The sequence below is a fragment of the Condylura cristata genome, unplaced genomic scaffold (assembly GCF_000260355.1).
Source record: "Condylura cristata isolate star-nosed mole 26May11 unplaced genomic scaffold, ConCri1.0 scaffold00038, whole genome shotgun sequence".
NCBI classification, from domain to species: domain Eukaryota; kingdom Metazoa; phylum Chordata; class Mammalia; order Eulipotyphla; family Talpidae; genus Condylura; species Condylura cristata.
Window position 1 is genome coordinate 3,950,376 of NW_004567139.1, and position 22,773 is coordinate 3,973,148.

At 41.2% G+C, this 22,773-nt stretch overlaps 1 protein-coding gene across 4 annotated transcripts in view; it reads right to left on the reverse strand.

Moving 5' to 3' along the window:
* Positions 1-1,785: 1,785 nt before the first annotated feature.
* Positions 1,786-22,773, reverse strand: part of ABCA9 (ATP-binding cassette, sub-family A (ABC1), member 9) — a 50,945-nt gene continuing 29,957 nt past the window's right edge. For 3 of the 4 annotated variants that reach the window (XM_012733076.1, XM_004693460.2, XM_012733078.1), the window contains 18 exons: positions 22,237-22,374; positions 20,787-20,894; positions 19,432-19,605; positions 19,112-19,225; positions 18,714-18,833; positions 16,984-17,052; positions 16,489-16,580; positions 15,198-15,318; positions 14,581-14,698; positions 13,426-13,517; positions 11,372-11,532; positions 10,954-11,029; positions 10,784-10,878; positions 9,878-9,997; positions 9,586-9,726; positions 8,185-8,264; positions 5,326-5,381; positions 1,786-5,185 (listed from right to left, as the gene is read on the reverse strand). In XM_012733076.1, coding sequence (XP_012588530.1) covers positions 5,087-5,185; positions 5,326-5,381; positions 8,185-8,264; positions 9,586-9,726; positions 9,878-9,997; positions 10,784-10,878; positions 10,954-11,029; positions 11,372-11,532; positions 13,426-13,517; positions 14,581-14,698; positions 15,198-15,318; positions 16,489-16,580; positions 16,984-17,052; positions 18,714-18,833; positions 19,112-19,225; positions 19,432-19,605; positions 20,787-20,894; positions 22,237-22,374 — 1,974 coding nt within the window. In that variant the 3' untranslated portion in view covers positions 1,786-5,086. Of the gene's footprint in view, positions 5,186-5,325; positions 5,417-8,184; positions 8,265-9,585; positions 9,727-9,877; positions 9,998-10,783; positions 10,879-10,953; positions 11,030-11,371; positions 11,533-13,425; positions 13,518-14,580; positions 14,699-15,197; positions 15,319-16,488; positions 16,581-16,983; positions 17,053-18,713; positions 18,834-19,111; positions 19,226-19,431; positions 19,606-20,786; positions 20,895-22,236; positions 22,375-22,773 lie in introns of those variants that run through there. The other variant, XM_012733077.1, reaches the window with a different exon arrangement.

Sequence of the window (22,773 nt, forward strand, 5' to 3'; positions counted from 1 at the left end):
CGCTGAGTTGTAGTGAACTTGTTGAAATAGAAACAGGTGGATTTCTATGAAAGGGAGTGCTATGAATAGAAGTACAGAAGGAGTGGTGGATGTGCTCAGCATTTGGCAAGCTCAGTGCCCTGCCCTAAGGAGCTGAGCAAGCTATATAATTTGCAAGAATGTGATAGAAATGCCACTTTTGCCTTGTCTTATGTATGTGTGTATATGCTTATAACTTATGTGCATGCATGTTTGGCTAACTGGATGGGATGGAGGTGGTACTGGTGAGGGAGATAATAGTGCAGAAATGCAGAAGGGAATTGGGGAAATTTAAGTTCTCTGTACTCAGAAAACAGAAGTATAGCAGTAGACCAGACCCCTCCTCTGGCAAAAACAGTAATAAATCACAACCTTAGCACTTCTCACCTGTAGAAAATCTATTGGTTCTGGGGTGGGGGAGGTGTGAGTACTTATAATTTGGTGGGTATAATAGTCAAGGCTCTCTAGAGAAACATAGCAACAGAAGAAATAGGTCATAATAGAGGCTAGATGGATGGACAGCCAGGCACATAGACAGACACAGGAGGGAGATTTTGGGAACTTGTCATTCTAAAGTCTGTAGGGCAGGAGCTAGAAAACTGAAAATTCAGGCAACAGTTGATGTTCTACACTTGAATCCAATTCACAGCAACAGGCTAACAATTCAGGCAGCAGTTCCACAATCTGATGATGAAGATAATTCTTATTCTTTGGGAAACCTCAGTCTGTGTTCTCAAAGTCTTAAACTAATTGAATGAAGCCCACACACATTGTGGGAGCTAGTTGGCTTTAGTCAAAGTCCACTGATTTAAATGACATCTAGATAGCAACATCACAGCATCTAAATTGATGCATGATCAAACATGGAGATCACAGCATAAGTAATTTGATACATAAATCATCAAAGTGTGGGAATTTACACACCCATTTTGCTGCAACAGCAAATAGTTTGTTCTGGTCGCCAATTTAAATGTGTACGCCTGGGCTGGTTCCCTCACCCCCACCCCAGATCACCAAGAATTCTTCACAGACCAGCTGGTGTCTTACAGCTTAACACACTCTTATCCAGAGATAGCATCAGACTCCACAGGTTAAGGATTCAGTCCTACAAGATTGTTGCCTTTACCCCAAGTCATATGCCAGTAGCAAACCCAGACAGGTCCCTGTGCTTCTGATCCACTAGCTAGGAGTTGCGGCTCCAGCGAGCTCTCCGACTGGGGAGGCCAGTCCAAGTCCAGGTTGTTTACCTGAACCTCGGAGTAAGTGGCTCTAAATCAGAGTTTCTAAAACTCCCTTTTTCCTTGGATTTAATGAACTTGCTAGAATAGTTCATAGAATTGAGAGAAACATTTCACTTAATAGATGACTGGTTTATTACAGAAGGGTATGATTCAGGGAGAGATGGAAAAATCACACAGGGCAAGGTGTGGGGAAGGGGCATGAAGATTCCATGTCTCTCAGAGCACGCCTTTCTCCCTGAAGCTCTACGTGTTCACTGCCGAGCAAGGTCTTTGAACTTCCTTTCTGTTGCTTTTTTGTGTGACAGTTTTATAACATAGCCAGTTTTATATGATTGTTGGCTTTTGATTCAATCTCCATGCATGCCCCTCACCTCTGAGGCTTAAAAGAAGGAAAGAAAAGTTCCAGTTCGAATGGACACCAGTCCCCATCTGCTGATTGGGCCCAAAAGTCATTTCATTAACATAACAAAAGACGCCTTTATTTTATTTATCACTTAAAAGAATTCCAAGTGTTTTAAGAGCTGTGTCAGAAATAAAGGCCAAATATTTATTTCTTGTGATATGTCTAGTATTACAACAGAAACCCAAAATCTCTTCCAGAAGGAGAACTTCAGAACATAATCTCATATAGTTAGCATGTGGCTGAGGAGTGCAAACTATTAAGGGGTACATACCTCAAAAACAAGCCTGCCATCTGCTACACAGGGCAAAGGAAGCAAACTCCTAGCGTGCTAGATCTTTAGTAGAATTAATGTGCATAAAGAGAGAGAAGAAAAACAGGATACTCCTAATAAAACTTTCCTCCCCAAAACCCCAAATTTGCCTCACAAAAGCTCTACTACATGCATAATTTACAGCACTTGGATACACATTTTCTCACATTGCTTTTCCACTGTTAACATTCACAAAAATATTTTGATTTCCTCTACCTCACTCAAAAATTAATACTTGGATGTTTTTTTAAGTTAATAACCCAAAACTTTTTTTTCCTGCAGGATGTAAATGAACAGTTATTCATAAACAATAAATTCATTATTTTTAAATATAATTTCTCCAAAGTGGTTTGCCATTGGGTATGTAGGAATACGATGAATAATTGATAATACAGATAAGAAATGAAAAAAAAACTGAAGAGGAACATACTTTAGAGAAAGTGACCTAGAAGTTCAGTTTATCCCTCATCCCTAGTCTCATTACTTCCAGGGAACTTGTTCACATTTCTTCCTGGCTACAACATCTCTGCATTACAGTTATTTGCCTCATTTGGAAATCCAATTAAGACTGTTTTCTGGAAGGAGACTGTAGCTGCAATCTTCTTTGCCTGAGAACACGGAGTTCGCATGATCACTTTAAAACAAATTGCCTTTTTTATTGCTCGCCGGCCAGTGCCTGCCTCAGAGAAGTGCCAGCTGTGCATGTTTGGCTGACTGCCCCTTGTTAAAAAGAGGATCCCACAGAGGGAGGCTAGTATCGGTAAATATTGTCTGCTAAGTCTCAGAACAAAGTGTTGCTTTCAAAATACAAAAATATCTTTAAATATTAGGACAACTCAGAAAGTAGAACTCAGAAAATAAACCTTCTTTTAAGATCTCTGTTCCGTTCTGAAATTTCTGATCAGGTTTCGAGCACTTTAAAAAGAAAATGGTTGATTCTTCTCTGCTTCCTACATCACTTGCTTCCTTATTTCCTTCATACTCCTTTTGTTCAAGACAAAACAAAACAAAACAAAACAAAATACAGGAAGGCTCCTTGACTCTCCTTGCTTTCCCTCCCGACACTCCACAAACATCTAGCTCATCTTAAGTCTCTCTGTCAACTTTACTCACAGGTATACTTCAAACCACTCTGCCTCCCCACCCACTGACATCACTCTACTCCATACCACTACTATCTCTCCATTAGTATGCTCACAGTTGTCTCTAAGGAATTCCCCCACCTCCACTGATGCCATACAATCCTATATCTGATATCGAATTTCAGGTAAATTAGAAATATTAAAAATCAGCTATCATCTTATAGTGAATTTCAAAAACACGAGACCACAAAAATTTATGATGCTATGAAACAAAACATTCTCTAGTAAGCAAGTGATAGAATCTGTCAGTTTCTGCATTAGTAAAATAAGCAAGTGATACTAGGACCTCTGAAGACATTTTCAGCCACAAACTCTAAGATTATTTTTATTGCTGGTAAAATGTCCTTCCCAACCTCAGGTGAGGGGTCAGTGTTGAGTAAGGAAAGTTTTCCAGGTAAGGTGACATGTCTACCTTGACATTTACCTTTCAAATCAAGACACCAACAAGGAGGCTTTTTCAACTATCCCTGGAAGAGTGCATAGAAATACACAGACAGACTTCCATCTTTGGGTGTCCTTCTGACTTAGCACACACCTCTGCATGCTGTGTCTTTTCTCTGCTCACAGACAGCTGGCAGATCACCTGGTGCAGCCCGTTCCTGAAGTCCGTGATCGCTTGAAAATATTCACGAGCCTCAAGCAGAAGCTCCAATGTCTACGATGATTTTCTATAGATTACTGACCACTTTCCATGCCTACAATCCTCTATGAGTTTCTCAAACTTTTTATTTGCACAGACTAGGAGGATACCAGGAGCAATAAATCAAAGTAAGGGTCATTCAGACAACAGTCCTCCATAGTTCGATTAGCTAGTGAATTAGTCTAGTAGGGGTGTCATAAAAAGAGATGTACTGGCTGGTTTAAACTACATGGACTTATTTGTGCCATTGTGCTAGAGATGAGAAGTTCAAGCTCAGGGTGCCAGGAAGATGGTTTCTGGTGAGGACGCTCTTCTGACTTGCCGATGGTTCTCCGTGCTCTGTGCTCACCTGATCTCTTCCCTGTACATGCGCAGAAAGAGAAGGCATCTCTTCCTCTTCTTATAAAGAAACCTGTGTTATGGAATTAAGGTCCCACCATTTTACCTTCATTTAAGCTGCTACCTCCTTAAAGGACTTCAAAATACGAACTGGAATTAGAAGGGGGTTGGGGGGAGACACAACTCAGTGCATCAATGTCAGCAAAAATAATGTAGCAACAGCAGCAATAAACACCTAAATAAGCCTGTAAAAGTATACCAAATGGGTTTCAAGGGTTTTTTTTGGGGGGGGGCATGGAATGGTCATAACATACAAAGATAGAAGAAATTAAGATCGATGAAGTTTTAGCACTTTTATATGAGGGTAGACTTGTATCATAAGAGCATATAAAATCAGAGACATGTTTCAAACTTGTATGTAAGTAAGATATGTATTTTAAAACTTCCATCAACTCAATAATCCAAATTCTGGCTGCAATGATTAACTTTAACGGATTTCAAATCTCCTTTATGGTTATAACAGAGAAAACCTGTACTGTACAGTATGAAATCTGAAAAGTGACAGAAAACAGCAATCCACACATTGCAAAAAGTGAACATTTTGCTGCTGTGTGACTGACTGAGCCTCTCCCCTCAACACTGCACTTATCCTACTTTGTACATTAATTCATGGAAAAGATCAGAAAGTATTCAATATTTAGAAGTTCACAGAAAGAAAGTTAAAACGCCTCTGGTCACTCTCAGAAACACAAACAGCCCTACACTGAATGCATTTGTAACTTAATGCCACATGAGCCCTGGGTTTGGTTGCTAGTCCACAGGCTGGCTGTCTGCTCTGACTCCTCACTCCTGGGATAAGTAAGATTACTAGGACCTATGATGCCCGAGTTTCAGTAGTATTTGGTACCACGTCTGAGATAAGGTATATTAATCCTATAAAATAGCATCTTCTAAAAAGTCACAAGCTTAAAGAGGAACAGGGTATTTGGGGCTTCAAGGATCTTCCTGTGGGAGAAGCTTCCATTTCACTGAGGGGTGAAGTTCTTCATCAACACCATCCAGCTCTTGCTCCTTGGAGAGCTCCAAGAACACCTGGTCAGGGTGGGGGTGAGAACCAAAGACAGCGATGTTAACCCGCCTCCTGCAGTGTCACACACGTGCGAAGCAGAGGCACCCACTGTTCAGGAAATGCATGGACTCCCTGCAGGAGGGAACACCCCGCACCGACCCACCTGCTCCAGTGTGGACTGCGAGAGGCTGTACTCCTCCAGGTCGAAGCTCTGCTTCACTGCATGAGGTGGACACATGTTAGGGGCATGCACACTTTTTATTCAGAGTTTCACCAGCCATGTACCCAAAAGATATACAAACAGATTTTAGATATAAAAGATGGGGTCATAAATATCCCTGGACTAAGCATCAGGATACAAATTCACCAGAGTCCTGTAACAGCAGGGTGAAAAACCCTCACTGGGGCCCTCCCTGGTGGGGCAACAGGTTAAAGCACAGCACTAAGAAGCTAAAGCCACTTCAGCATGAATTCGATCCCCGCCTGCTCTGGAGGAGATCCACATGGCGCGGCAGACCTCTCCTGACCCGCCTGCTGCTACCCTCAGCAGTGTACTTCGTCAGTCAGCCTGTTCTGCTCCCCACTCTGTCTCTGCCCCTGCACCTCTGGCCTGTATCCCAGCTCTGTATATAAATAAATCAATCTTAAAAAGAAAAAATCCCACTGTCCAAGAGTTTGGGCAGAGACACCACAAGGACACTAGTTGTGTCCCCAAATTCAAGGCCACTGCTCTGTCAAGCTGGCACATTCTGTATAACCCAAGATCCCATCACTCTTCCCTCTCCTAGTTGCTTTGGAACTAAGGATGTTAACACTTTGTCCTTTCTAGCCGCAGGCCATTTGCACATCATCCTATTATGAACCAAACTTCTTCAGTATCCTCTTTCGAGTTTACCAGCTCTTGTACTTGTGGACTGTGATCCCAAATTTGCAAGTACATAAAGGAAGACAATATTGAATAGAAAGATGGGCCTGGAAAGCAAAGGTCTGTGTGGACAGTCACCGGCTTGCTGCGACACCCCCTTACCTGCCTCCATGAACAGATAAGGTGAACATGGCCTCCAATTCAGGACCATGGGGACTGGTCCTTGATTCATGTTGGGAACATGTATAAAAAGGCTGTGGTGGCAGATGGCCCCGCGCTTTTGGGAGACGCGGGGGTGCTCTGCGTTTCCCACGGCCTTCCAAGGAGAAAGAGCCCCAAAAGGTGGAGGGATTCCAAGGCAGGAGGCCAGGGTTGCAGGAGACTGACAAGGGACCAGAGAGGCCTCCTCACCCAGCCCGTGAGGCTGTTGGCAGTAGTCCCCGATCTGAGAGAAACGAGGGTCTTCAAGGAACCCACAAAAGCGCCCCATGAAAGGAAGGGTCAGAAATGGTTCACTCCCACACAGCTGGCTGTAGTACAGTTTTAATAATCAAGTCAAGCTTCTTTCCCCTTAGGCTCCTTGTACGCCATCCCATAGAAACCCAAATATCAGTTTATGAGAGAACAAAGGAAGAAAGGAGATAAAATCAACCACCCCACTTTCAAGCTTCGGGTCTCCAACATAAGTTCAGCCTGACCTGGAGGAACACGAGAGGCTAAAGTTTTGTTGCAGGCTGCATGCGTCACAGTGGCCTAGTGGAAAGGCAGAACAGTTGACGGGGCCAGGCAAAGGGAGGGGTCGTGCATTCTGCCCGCCGACTGCTGGGTTTCGCTTAGTCAGTAAATGCATTGCAGCTGAGAATGTCACTGTGTCTAAGCTAATATTTGAAGAAGAAAATGCTAACTTGCATCTCAATATTTTATACCCTGTATAATCTTCACAGAGGGGAGCATGAAACGCCCTAATTTTTCTCCCTCAGTGAGAACTTCTGAGGTAGCAAATTTAGCACAGAAGAATTTGGAGATGGGAGGAACATTTTGAACGTGGAAACATAAGCTGTCTCCTAAGCATTCTCGGAAGGTGGCCTGGAATGTCTCCCTCCCTGTGCTGTGTGAGTTATAAACCTCTTCCTGCTGATCAGAGCTTGTAGGAATCCTTGCCACTGGGAAGATGCAAATGTGGTCACTGGGTCCATATGGTCGGCTTGGAAAAATTACCAGCAGGTTGAGAAAGTGAAAAGAAAACCTCTTTAGGGGACTTAGCCTTGTCTTAAGGGAAAGCATCTATTTAAGAACTCACATGCCCAGGGTCCAACAAGAAAGGAACAGACCATTAAAAGAGGGAGGTCTTCGTCAGGTGTCATACACTGATGTCACAGGCAAAAACTGAGCCTAGCGTAGATTGATTGACATTCAGACAAGGATGATGGCTTATGCTTTCTCAACAAAGAAGCCCTCGTAGTGAGGATCTACTGCCAGCCAAGAGTACGCAGAGAGGTAACACTACTTGCTGTTTGCATGAGTTTGGCTCTGCTTCAATCGCCTCTGTTTCCCATAGCCTCACTCATCTAGGGCAGGATTTCTCAACCTTGGCGCACAGTCTGATCACCCGCTGTAGTGGGAAGGGCTGAGCTGAGCACTGTGATGTTTGGCAGCAAATCTGACCTTGACCTACTAGATACTAGCTGCCCCCCCACAACCCCATCCCCAGCTGTGACAACCAAAGAGAAGGTCAGATATTGCCACGCCACCCCTGGTTGAGAACCACTGAATAAAAAGTCTTAATTGGGCCCTCCCGGTGGTGCAGCAGGTTAAAGCACAGCACTGAGCAGTTAAAGCCACGAGTTTGATCCCCGCCAGCTTCAGAGGTAACCCACATGGCACTGCAGACCTCTCCTGACCCGCCCGCTGTTCCCCTCAGCAGTGTGCTTCATCAATCTACCTGTTCTGCTCCCGGCTCTATCTCTGGTGAATTCTCTCACCATCCCTGTACCTCTGCCCTATACCCAAGTTTTGTATGCATAAATAAATACATCTTTAAAAAAAAGTCTTAATCATTTACTTAGAATATAATACTAGACCTCTGTATTCATGTACTTAGGACAGTTTTGATTGTGTCTGTTTCCCAAGGGCTTATCTCTAAAAAGTCATACTTACCTATCTCTAATTTGAAGAAAGCTTGAGATAAGGGTTGCACATCCTCAACAGGCAACTTATAGACCATCAGGGAGGAGTATCTGCAAGGAACAGAGTAAGGAACCTGAGCTCCAAGTTTCAAGATCACAGCATGTCGTATATATCTCTCTTCTAATGATCCTGAGGTTACCCAACATGGTCAGCTGTGTGTGTCCAATTGCAGTTAAGACTGAACCATTGAGGGCTTCCCTGATGGCCTCCAGGTTAGTCTTAGCGTTACTGTGGCCTGAGTTTGATCACCAGCCAGGGAGGTGACCAACATGGCACAGCAGACCTTTTCTATCTGGGCCGCTGCTTCCCTCAGCAGTGTATTTCAGTAGATCTGTCTGTTGAGCTCCCCACTCTGTCTCTAGTGATTCCTCTCACACCCCTGTCTCCAGCTTACTCCCAGTTCTTCTACAAAAATAAATAAATAAAATCTTAAAGAAAAAAAAAAAAGAGAGAATGACTGAGACATAGGTGCTTCAAGCAGGGAAAATTATTTCAGTTGGTATACTTTTTTTTTAAAAAAGATTTATTTATTTATGCATACAAAACTGGGTTTCAAACCAGAGGTGCAGGGGTGGTAAGAGGCTTCACCAGAGACAGAATGGGGAGCAGAACAGGTACACTGCTGAGGGGAGCAGCAGGCAGGTAAGGAGAGGTCTGCCACACCATGTGGGTCACCTCCAGGGGGGGATTGAACTCATGCTGAAGTGGCTTTAGCGTCTTAGTGCTGTGCTTTAACCTGCTGCGCCACCAGGGAGGGCCACAGTTGGTACACTTTTAATGAACTGTGTGCTATTTGAATTATTTTACAGTCACATTATTTTTTTAAATAGAAAGAGAAAAGTTGGGAGACGGATGATCTGACCATGACATTCTGCCTAGTTATCTGTCTCCCTGAAGCCAGGACACTCTTCTCTGCTAGACCAGGAGATGGGAGTAGCCTGGTCACCTCAGGCAGGGGCTTAGAAGATCTGTTCTCTACAACTATGTAGATAAACTCTAAATAATCTCTTTTCCTTAAGTTGTAAGAGTCTTCTGCTTTTCCCTTCTTCAGTGTATTGCTCCTTTTGTAGGCACCAGATAAAGTCACTAGATGACCAGAGGGTAGTGGCATATTCTATGGACCTTTGTGCATGTGATTAAATTTGTCTTTTCTCCTGCTAATCTCTCTTGTGCCAGTGAATTGTTTGCCAGTTTACACACTTTGAAGGGTAGAGGAAGATTAGCTTCCACCGACAGTGCCTTTTCTAGTAACTAAGTACTCACATCTATCATAGAGCTGAAAAGATAGGAAGATAAGCTTTTGTTTCTCATTGTCTCTGTGGAAACGCATAACAAAGACCAAGACAAAAAACAACCAACACTTCAGTTTACCTTTCTTGCCTAGCAGCCTGGGGGAAAAGCCTCAGAATTTCATTGTGGAGGGGCTCCACTTGCTCCGGGGTCTTCACCTTCATCTCCAGCAGGTAATCCTTGCCGAATTTGCTTTTCAGGTGTTGGATGGAGCCAATACATCTGGAGGCAGGACCAGGTTAAGCAAGAACAAGGAGAGAGAAGCCTGTCATTTCAGCTGGAACAGCCAGACACACTAACTCTCACAGGGACATTTCTGTGCAAGGAAAGGACAAGTTCAGCTGGGGTCAGCTGTGTGGGGAAGGGCACCCACCTCAGCCTTCCAGACACCATGATGGCCACACGGTCACACACAGCCTCAGCCTCCGCCATGTACTGGGTGGTGAGGAGGGCGCCCCTCTCTGTGTTACCAAAGGTGGCCCGGATGGCCTGCCTAGTCAGGGTGAGGAAATGTTAATGAGTGGGATGTTCAAGGCGCACACACACACATATACACACACACATTTATAAACATGTATATACACATGTACACATATACACAAATGTATTACATACACATACATATGTAAAATATATATAGTCTCCATCGGCCAGTGCCTATCAGCAAAGACAGGAATTCTGGAGGGACAGAGGGCACGAAAATAATCAAACTCTTGCATGGAGAGTACAATTCACAACATTCTTGGACAGAATGTACAGACTGATACTGGGTAAGGTCTTTTGAAGAAGACCTGATTGCTGAAACATTGAAAACAGTTATCAGACATGGAGACAGTCCTTGGAGAAAGGACAGGAAATGAGTGGAACTTATTTAAAAGCATGATAATAATGACAGATGCCTTAAAGTGCAAAATGATAGATTTCAAAGTATTTCTAAAATAATGAAAGAATATATTGAGGGTTTGGAAATTTTTCCTCCATAAGAATTGTATGTCAGGTGATGCTGCAGGAAGATTTAAAGTTTAATAATAGATTTGATCAAATAGAAAAAAGGGGGCCTTCAATACTCAGAAGATCCAAAATAAACATAAAATTCTTAGATTATTGTCATTAGATCTTTTTGTCCTTAATAAAAATTAGCGGTGATGACGGAATCAGATTCTCCTCCCCCCACCCCACTAATATTGCTTTTCCTTACCATGTGGATATCTTTCATTTTACAAATACCTATATTTCTGATGGTCAGCTGTTACAGAGTTCTAAGTTCATGACCCCTCACCACATTTGCTGCTGCCCCTCGGGATCCATCCCTGTCGATGGCTCATCCAGAAGCACCACCGTCGGGTTTCCCAGGATGCTCAGCGCAAAGCACAACTGGAATGAGAGGAACAGAGTCTGGAACAGCCTGGATTTGTGGGTGCACAGAGGAACCCGGGGCTCCCACACTACCTTTCTCTTTATCCCCTCAGACAAGGTCTTCACAGGAAGCTTCAGCTGCTCCTGCAGCTTGAGAGCCTCCACCAACCTAGAGGAAACTGTGAGTCAATTCACATTCCCACACATCGGAGACTGCGTGTGGAAGGATGGGCCAACCTGAGCAAGCACTACAGTAAAGACCTTTTAAAAAGTGTGTTCAGAGATTAAAACTATCTAGGATACTTTATGAATCATTCACTCACCCATTTTCAATGACGTCTTTCCATATTAAGAGTACGCAATAAATTTTTCTCTCTGCAGGCTTAAAGTGAAAGATGGCCAAGTCTCCCCAAGATGAAGGTATCAGAGTCTCCCTTCCTTCATTTTATGGGCACATCATTACTGTCACTCCCTCCCTCCCCACATAGAGAAGACATGGGCCTGTGGATACCTCGCAATGGCCACAGTGGCATCTGTCTTCCTCAGCCCTTTGACAGCAGCGAAAACCTCCAGGTGCTCCTTCACAGTCAGGTTGGGCCACAGCGCATTCTCCTGTGGGCAGTACCCCAGGAACTCCAGGGGCTCCCCTCCACTGCTCCCTTTCAAAATCACCTACATCAAAAGTTCATCCTCACATTCTGTCCAAAACTGTGTGGTGTGTGCTCACAATATGTGTAATTCAACAATTTCCTCTCTCACACTCACGGGTGACAAGAAAACAAAACTAAAAAGAAACAGCTGAGCTCTGGAGAGAAGATGACATAAACTCAATGCAAAGATATTGCACCACTATAGTATATTATAGTGTAGCTCTCCTTGTCAGTTCCTTCACTGGTTGAATCCAAGTTTGCTTATTTCGTTGCCCATTGTTTATCTTCCAACATTCAAAGGATGCAGTTGTTGACAAGTCTGTCTCTCTGATGTCAGAATAGTTACAATTATAGAATTTGTCTAATGACTTTGTTGTGAGGGTTAAGAAAGCTAGCAGTCATTAGGGGTGATTCTCCAGACAAAGTATCCGGGGGCATGTTAGCATGTTAGCTTGTCACAATAGGTGAGGCCGGGGATACACAGGACCATACCTCACAGTAAAGATAATTGTAAATCTTGAGAAACCCTAAAGCAAGGTAGTCAACAAAAAGCCCTGAACACTAGTCTGGTACACAGAAATTAGTAAACACATGATGACATTTATCATGTTTATGAAGCTAATAATGTGCTCATAACATGTTATATAATAGTAATAACAATAATAATGCAGTCATATATGCTAGTAACAGTAATAATAGGTAATCTGTACCAGTGTTTACTATGTGCCCAAATATAAATACTTATGTTTGAATTACTTTATTTTGGATGGGGTTGTTTACTTTATTTTTGTTGAGTTTTCATCAGTTCTCTGTAAATTTTTGTGATCAAACCTTTATCGCTAGTTTTGTGTGAATTACTTTGTTTTTAGAAAACTCCCATATGAGTTAAGCATGAGTTTTATCACCCCTGATTTATTATTCTAGAAAGCTGATATGTGTATAGATTTAAAAACTTGTAGGAAGTCATACAAACTAAGCCTGGGAGTGTAGAATGCAAGCCCTTGACCTTGATACCATATTCTTTCCTCTAGACAAAGGAGGAGAGAGCTAGTTAACCTCAGAGGGCTTTCCATTCAGAGAGAGAAATAGAAAATAAACAAGGAAACACATAATAAATGATATTCTCTGCTTAACGCAGGGACATAAATGCAGGACATAGACACACTAAAGAACAAAAGATCATTATATTTTTTGGAGGGTGGGTGAATTTAAGCAATTATTATTTTTTTCTCTCATCTGTGATCTCTATTTTCTTTATTCATCCTGGATCCACATCACTGTTGTGCTTCACGAACTTCGATGTGTTTACAGCAATACCCTATGTTGATGTTTTTCTATAGTCACCAGCCAGACTATCACACCAACTGGGCTTCAACCATTGTAAGAGATTTGCTCTTGCATGTGTGCTCAATAAAGACCTGTGCAGTTTTACTTGCTAGTGGGCTTTTATTGTCACACAAGTCACCTATAATATTTAGTTGTGGCATATTAAAGATGAAGATTTAGATATACAGATTGGACTTGTATAAATTTGTATAAAACGATAAACAGCTAGGACTACATCCAACCTTTCTTAATACAGAAAGACACATTTCTTGCTGGACATGTATTCTAACGGTGGTTTCTGACATGATGCTGGATAAAGCAATGCAAGTCATCAAGTTCTCTGAATACACTAATCACTACAGCAGAGGTCTCTGATTATGTGTCCTCTAAAATCATTAAAGGGGAATAGAGATCATTTGTAGCCCTTTAGCACTTATTTTTGGAATTAATGAGAAATTTTGGATTAATCTCCACTCAATACATAAATTGCATTGATTAATATAAAAGGATCATCAACTCTCATCAATTTCATCGTGAAACATTTCTTCTAGGCAACATGACTGACGGCATTTCTGTGGGTGTTACTGACCTGCCCTGCAGTTGGCTTAGTGGCACCAGTTATCATCTTAATAGTGGTGCTTTTACCAGCTCCATTGTGTCCTAACAGGCCTATAACTTCACCTGAAAGAAAACAGAATTACCGCTGCATGTCATTACAATAAGCATTAAATAAAGCAATAAATAAATAAGCATTAAATACACACACATGTGTGTACATATAATTATATATATTTACATCATTGTTCATTTTTTGTACAATGTTTGAGTTCTTCTCTTAGGTGTAGTCCCCCAGACAACTTCCACCACCATACACAAGTGAACCATCACCATACCCTCCTGGGCTCTTCTTGCACATTTTAATCTTTTTCTGTCCTACTCCCCTGCTAAATGTCTCTGATTTATAGTTGCCTGGTAGATTTTTTTCTCTCTTTCATTTTTCTTCTGACCCTTTCTTTAGTTCCCCTATAAGTGATACCACCATTGGAATCCTCTTATAAGAGATACCATCTGGCATTTTTCTCTTTCCTACTGAGTTGCTTCACTGAGCAACTCATGGGCTCCATCCATGTTGCTGCAAATCTTTTTTGATTGTTGAATTGTACAAAGAAACAAAGAATAGATAATGGAACAAGGATAATCTGTACAATAAATGGAGCTAGGAAAGCTGATCCACCATATGCAAAAAAATGAAACCAGACCACTAACTCATACCATACCCACCCACCCACACACACACAATCTAAACGGATAAAAGATGTGAACAAGTCCCTCCCTGTGGTGCAGCAGGTTAAAGCACAGCACTAAGAAGCTAAAGCCACTTCCACATGGGTTCGATCCCCACCTGCCCCAGAGGTGACCACATGGTGACACAGACCACTCCTGACCAGCCCGCTGCTCCCCTCAGAAGTGTACTTCGACGATCTGCATGTTCTACTCCCCACCCTGTCTCTGGTGAATCCGCTCACCGCCCCTGCACCTCTGGCCTGTACCCCAGTTCTGTATGCATAAATAAATAAATCTTAAAAAAAAAAAGACGTGAACATAAGCCCTGAAACCATAAAATATATAGAAGAAAATATAGGTAAAACACTCCATAACATACACCTCAGAAATATCTTTGAAGACTCATCCCCTGAAGAAAAGAAGGTGAAGGAAAAGATAAACAGCTATGACTACATCCAACCTTTCTTAATGCAGAAAGACACGTTTCTTGTAGCCACTCTTTTCTTTCTCTTGGCAAAGCAACTTTTCTTTTTGCCAGCATATTCCTTTCGCAGACAACTGGCGATGACGACTGGTTTCTATAAAGAAGAAATTACAGAGACCAGTTTTACCTTGAAATCAGTGTATACTTAACGCTCCCTACATCTTACCTGACACAAAATCATGACCCAAACCAATACTTCCCCAGGAGCTGTCCTTTTCCAGAAAAAGCCCCCCAATCTATATTTCTGCGAGAAAAAGACATTGTTTGTCCTTATCTTTCAGAATAGAGGCATCCACCAAGCCAAGTTCTGCTAAGACCCACACACTCACACACTCCTACACACCCACATGACTCAGAGGCACTCTCTCCTAGTTGCTTGCACTAAGCTTTACTCAGTTTATAAAACTCATAAAGTCTTTCCTGGGTTCTGTACTGGTTAACTTTATTCACCCAAAAATATGAACTTGGAAAGAGATTAACAAGTGTATGTCCTTTGTTCTGTTATTTCTGTTTGTACCACATATCCATTGAAGTTGAATAACATGCTGTTTCTGCCCAAATCACCCGATGACGCACATTTACAGAAGTTCTACCTCATCAAAGTTTGACACAGTCACAGCATTTGCTGTTCTCACTCTTTCCATCTGCACATCCTCATCCTCTCCTTCAGGTTCTTCTGAGTTTGGAAAAACATCATTGATTTTTGGTGAAATCCTGAAATTGAAATAGTGGGGCAATGCAAGGTTTTCAGTTGGAAAACTTGCAGTGAAAATAAATCATTTCCTATATCCTGGCCCCAATTGTTCAAACAGATTAACGGTGAGGCCAGGGGATCTCCATCGCTCTGCACCATCTATCTGCCTTTTTAGCAACGTAGTGTTTGTCACCAAGTTAAGTGACATAACCTGCATCATTCCTGCCTTTTGTCTAGGTTGAGTTATTTGACCAATCCTCGCTATTTTCAATAATAAAACAGTACATGTTCTCAAGACTTGGGGGAGAGTTGCAAGAGAAAGGAATCAGGAACTCTAGTAGTGATGCAAAGATTTGGGAATTCTGAGGACTATGTCAGAACCAGTGATTAACATATTTGGAAACAGAGTGTTATCCTACCAGGACAAAGAGTTCCCAGTAACTGAACATTGTCATTTCTTGGAAAGATGTGTCAGAACTGCTCTGTCCTGACTGGGACCCGCTTCACTCACTCCTTCACCTCCCCCACCCCTGATAACTGCTGGTCTCCTGCCTCTTCCCCTCATGCTCTTGTCAGCTCACTTCCTAAATCTTGGCTGTCATCTTGTCTCTTTCCTGCTCTGCCACCTACACTAGACTTGAGTTTGATTCCTATTTTATGAGAGATACAAGGTTTCCAAAGCACCCATGTCTTCCTATTGTGTAATTTGCAAAATATTTTCTCTACTTCCCTCTGCCCTGACGCTCTGACACCTAGTCTCGATTTAGCTTTTCAGTGTTCTTTAACACCAGCCTTCCAGTTCATTCCAGCTGCCTGCAGGAAGGTGGCACCATTTCAATTTTGTTCACTTGCCTAGCTTACCCACTCTTCTTGGATTGGTTGCATACATCCAATGCTTATATGTATTTACACATTATTTTAAAGAGCTTATTTTTTGTATTAACTTTCTTCCAGCGTGTCAGTGAAATTAAGCTCTGCCTTAAATTTTCAGTTTTTCCAATATATTAATATGGCATCCCTCACTAAGTTAGAGTTCACGGAAGCACTGTGAATTATGGCTTTGCAAACAACACAATCCCTTAAAAACACTCCTATACAGTATATCTTACTAGGTTAGTATAAGCATATTAAAATATCTTAAAATAATGAATCTTAAAATAAAGCATGAAATTCTATTTGAATTTCTCAACCTGAACACAGGATCTTTTCTCATTGATTTCTTCCTAATGTTCATTTCCAGACATCGTAGGATAAAAAGAAAAATGAAAAAATGAAGGTAAGGCTAGGGGGAAAATAAACAATAAAAATTAGTATCACATAAAGAAAAGCATTTCAATTGCAGAATTCATTTACAGAGTTAAATCGTTTCTAATGGTTGACTGGATAACATTTTCACAAGATTGAAAGACAACTTATTCAACATTGCATAGCATTCATGGTTACCTTCACTGCTCTGCAGAGAAAGCAGGTCAGAAGCAGAAGTAATAAGTTGATATTAGTATCCTTCATGGTATTTATTTTAGACTTCACACCCAGAACCAGTAGGTCATTATAAATATCATATACAGATCATGTGTGTGTGTGTGTGTGTGTGTGTGTGTTATTTCAAAGGCTTAAAGTGCCAACTATAATAACCGTAATAGAATGAAAAGCGTGCAAGAACATTTAAATGGAAATCTCCTTACTATTAGCAATGCCAAAAATACAATTTGCTCTTCTGCAGCTCCTAAGTAATCCACAGAATCTGGAGAAATCTGTAAAACAAGGAAAAACTTGGTTCAGATGAGCCTTCATCTCTTCATTGACTTCATCGCACATAAGGTAGATTATTGTCCACTTCATGACCCTGCTAGAATTACACAGGATTCACCCTTATGATCAGGTCCAAGTCCACTTCTGAGTGGGCAGGTGTCTGGTGTCTGCCTCCCTGCTTCCAAGGTCATCGTGACCTGCTGACCTGTGCTTGGCTCAAAGCTTAGGTGCTTTTAAAAGCAAGTTATCAGGATTCACCCAGTGGGGTGATACCTGGGTAGGGTTGACCAATGAAGCCAGGGCCAAGGTTTTCTCTGCCTCTGAGCTCCTTCTCTCTCTTCTTTCCTAAGCCCAAGAATCATTACATTTCTCTGTCCCATGTACTACCCACTTTGAGACTAATCATAACAATCCCTAATTTCACATGCTTCCATATAAGAATGTGGCTTCCATTAGATTTACAATATAATTTGAAAATCCCTCAATGCTTTAGTGAGTGAAAAGTGAAAGGCTATTTCTCCTTGGACAGCATTTACCAAGACTTTCTTTCTGAGCAACTATAAGTTGATGTAGCAAACCTCAAACCATCCTAGCCACCCGCCTTCTAATATGGACTTTTCCCCATTGGATGATTTTCCAGGACCCTGACATTAAAGCTCTTGCTTCCCTAAGTGTCAGTCACTTCTATCAACTGGACACTTCCATGACCAACCTCAGCACCCCTAACCTTTGCCCTGTCTGCAACAATACTTCCTAGCTTGGAACCCATGGCCCCTTTTACGAGGCCTCCTCACTCAGGACCTCTGTGTCCTTTCCCTCCTTTGACAGGCCCACCTTGCAAACAAAACACTGACCCTGTGTCAGTCTAAATCTCCATCCACCTGAAATGCATCTGAGAAGCAGTGGATGGAACTCAAATTTCCTGATTTCACCTGAAAAGTCAGGCAGGGATCCTTTAGCATTACCTGTCAATTCTACTCACCCACTCACTGAAATAAATGTTCACCTGTTTTCCTCTACCCTTGTGATCCCGATATCAATACCAATACCCTTGTGATCTCCATCTCACTGCTGGGTGAGCACTTCACCTTTTTTCCAAGGAGGTGGACTCAGAGGGAAGACTCACTTTCTAAACTCAGGCCAAACCCTAGGCTCTTATTTTATTCTGTATTTGTTCTGTAGATTATATTGCCTAGTCCTGTGGTTTTAAATATCCTTTAGATGCTGATACATCTCTAGTATCTGGTTTTAGTCTTGAACTTTACATCGACCCACACCTAGAATTTCAGACTCCCATGTCCAACAGGACCTGGACATTTGCCACTGTGTGTCTATGAAGAACCTTATACTTAAATATACAAAATTAACAGAGAAGGGCATCTTGCCAGCATCACAGTAAAGTTATTTGTTTCCAGGAGCAAGAATTCTCATGAGATCTATAAAATTCTATGACTGTGGAGATAATTTAGACCTTCACAGGCAGGGCTTCCTGTGGAGTGAGAACATGAAACTTGATTGGGGCAAGAAAGCTGGCTTCCAAAAGACACACACTTCATGTCTGTTCAGCTAAGGACTTACTTTACCTACATTTTCACAACAGTCATGGTTTTTTCCAACGGCCAAACATATCATGACCCTAGAACCCAGGTGTGAGGTTACTTACCTCGGAATAAATGAACAGAGAGCCAATCATTGTAAAGGGTGGGATTAACATGGTGCAGAGAACTAGCCCTAGAAATCCATATTCATTTAGATCAGTAGCAACAATTGAGAAGACAGTGACCTGAAATATTCAAGTGAAAGTATAAGTGAACTGTTGGGGAGAAAAGTTACCAATTCAGATATGAGACCTAGAGGCAGATTTGGATTTATAGTTTATAAATGGTATATATCAATACCTATGATATATTTCTTATAGGCCTATGATTGTCTAAGACTATAGAATTCTCTAGAGAGCAGTATTAGTTTTCCGTTCTGTGTAGTACAGGATTAAAATGTTTTCTCTTGGTCTACTTTTAAATATTTTAAAAATAAAATAATAATTACTGTATGCATACTTACAATTAAGAAGAAAAATGACCAAAAGCCACTATTTTTTCTTCCATTGCGAAAAATGAATGAAATAACATAGGTCAAGAAAACAAGAGATGAAACATATCCAATACTACAGAGGATCTGAAAATAAGCATATGAAAGCTAGATAAGGAAAATGAGATCTAAAAAAGTATTTACACATTAAGCTCAATTCTTATTCATTAAGAATTAAGCTCAAAGTTTGTGATAGCAAAAGTAATTTGAAGTTTTTCTGTTGACGATTAAAAATGTTACTGTGGACATGAAAAATAGTCTAGCAAAACCATCTTAGAATTTTTGTCACTTACCTGAATTAAAAGGTTTTGAATTATAAATATAATTTCATCTGGGCTGAAAACATAATCCATTATTTGCATCAGAAGGAGGATCAAGAAGTACAGTGGAATATCTACCAGTGCCTGTCCAAACCAGTAAGCAGATGGGTAGAGACCTGAAATCCACAGCTGGGTATGAGCTTTGTTCTGGTAGAGAAATAGGAGAATAATTAATATCCTTGAAGAGTTGAGGCTTGGGGAATTTGCAAATACGTCGTCCAAAGAGATTCACTTTCTTCATGTCCTTTTTAGATATTATGCTGATTCAGCAATAAAACTGTCATTTCTTCCCTCCTGCTTCAGGGGCATAAATGATGGTGCAGGTCACATGGCCACATATCCTCGAAAAGTAAAACCTACCAAGCAATATCACTAGCTCCCACCCCATCACAGAGTGGCCATTGCCTCAATGAAAAGATGCTTTCCTTTTCATTCCAAAACTCTTTTCTCCTTTGAGACCATGAAAATTTGCATATGACGCAAAACTTCAATAGATGTTGCTTTACAGTGTTTTAAGATTCTTAAGTTAGATTAACTGGCATGACAATGGTGCAGTCATACCTGGCATTTTACACAATTGTGTAAACAAAGGGGGGGGGGCACCAAATGAGACAACTTGATTAGAAGTCTGAAGTTTGTCATGAACAAGACTTCCACTCAAATATTACACTACTGTCATGACATAAGCCACATTTTTCTGTCCCAGGGCTTATTGTAACGTAATGTCTTAAACTATACTTGGACTTCGCTAACATTCAATCATGACAACAATTAAAAATTTCAATCTTAAATTGAGTTTGGGTGAATAAACTCATTGGCGAAAAAAGATAAAACCCATGACTTGACCCTTCGCTAACTCTAGAGGTGAGGGAGTGACCAGCACATACTCTAGTGCAGGCTTCTTGAAATTTTATAAAAGGGTCATGAAAGTGAGATTGTAGAGGGTCAGCCTTTTTCAGCAATAAGTCCAGGTGCTGTAGCAAATTGGCAAGGACTGTTTTACTGATCTTTACCACCAGATAGAAAAGAAACCATCATGGAGAGAAGGGGGGTAATGATGCCAATGGGTTAAGTGTTGACAAATAAAGCTCTAAGTGATATGGCAGGTAACAATGCCTTCACCTATTAGTGGATGATACCTCCTACGTGTCCTTCTTAAGGTCCTCCATTTGTTTAAGAATAAAATAGCATTTTCTTCATCTGTGCTAGCTTTAAAATGATTATTTATGGACTGCAGCACATAAATTAAATCTACCACCTATCTGATCTATGGTCACAAGATAGGGAGGATTGCCCAGGTCTTCATAACATCTCAGGATTTTTCTTACTTTATAGTCGCCGATGCTGCTCATTGCAATGTAAGGGGTAAAGCAGGTGGCCACAGGTATCCAGAAGAAGGTGTTACTCAGGTATCCATATTCATAAGACATGTGTTCCTGAAACCATGCACAATGCGTTAAGTTGATAGCAACTGGCTATATTGTTCATTTGCATGTTCTTAACTAATTCACTCAAACATGACAGCCACAGCACCCAAAGTAAATCTCAGATTCTATTATAACTTCTTATCCATAATTATTTTCAACCCCTCAACTGTTTTTGAACATGTGTCTTGATTTACTTGTGAAGAAGCCCACTCCCCAAGTTGCATGAATTAGATCATAAATTAGAGATGTGCATGAAACTTCTGCTCTCTGACTTTACGAGGTAGGCTGACATTTTAATAGACTGTTGAGTTTGTGGATTGCCAAAGGATAAGCTACTTTACAACTCTCAGAAATGATACTAAATCGGGACATGTCAACATTCATAAAAATTCACTTTTCTGGTTCAACATAATGCAAATGTAGCAAATTCAAATGACTACAGGGGCTGGCAGATTGAAATTTGTGAGTAGGCTGATGCTAGAAAATAAAAATGAATAGTCTTCACACACTCTGCATGAAAGCATGGAATTTTCAAAAATTTAAATTTCTGACATAAGAGGAAGTAGGATTTCTCTAGAGGTTTTGATTTGATTGATAGCCCATCCCAGTTCCAGCATCATTTTACTCAGAAGAGAGAAGAATGGAGGGACTGGGCATCTGGAACACGAGATGACGTCTCTCTATTTTTCACTTCTCCAAGACACAGACTACAAAATGGCATGAAAGAGCAAATCACATCACCATCATCCACCCTAGTCCACATCCCTGAAGCCACATGTTCACCCTTCAGGGTTGAAATTGAGTAGGAAACTGAAGGATAACCCTGGCATAACTCTTAATAACCAAAAGAGACCAGAAAGCTCTAGAACATGCCCAAGGTGTCACTTAAGGAGAACAAAAGTATAGTGTAGGCCCTCCCTGGTGGCACAGCGGGTTAAAGCACAGCACTGAGAATCTAAAGACGCTTCCGCATGAGTTCGATTCCCGCCTGCCCCGGAGGAGACCACATGGCGTGGCAGACCTCTCCTGACCCGCCCACTGCTCCCCTCAGCAGTGTACTTCGTTGATCTGCCTGTTCTGTTCCCCACTCTGTCTCTGGTGAAGCCTCTCACCGCCCCTGAGCCTCTGGCCTGTACCCCAGTTCTGTATGCACAAATAAATAAATCTTTAAAAAAAAAAAAAAGAAAAGTATAGTGTAATATAGTCATTGCAAAATATTGTGTGTATAACAACTCATATGTATGTTAGCTATATGAACTTCTTAAGAAGTTCATAAAATAGCATGCTATTGAAGCATTTCAAGAATTTTCTTGAAAATTCTTGGTGGATCACTCTGAAAGAGTATACTCACTTCAAAGTATGTGCTTCTGTCAGTCTGAATATGTTCTGAAGAATTAAAAATTCCAAGCAGCCCATTGCTAATGATATCCATGAGGACAGGAAAGCAATTCAGCCTTTTGGTATTACATGCTATTGAAAATCTGTGATCCTAAAATATAATAAAGATGCAGTCTATGTTCTCCGAAAGAAAATACAATGAAATAAAAGACTATGCTAGAAAATCATGCAAATTATTGGCACTACAATAAAGTTAAAGCACTGATTGTGATTAATTTACCATCACGCATATTATATGGTTAATTCGCAATATATTTCAAGGAATCCAGCATTTGGTCTATGCCAACGATAGTACCCGTCAGATGGTTAATTATGCCTAAACTCACACACATACAAATTCTCAAATGACTTTTAGCAGCAACACTGCACAACTTCGTAGTATACTACATCATTTTAACATAGCAGTTTTTGTTCCAAAATGTGAGAGAGCTATTTTATAAATATAGAATGTGTGGATGGGATGTTGGGGATGTGAAAACAGACAGCTGTG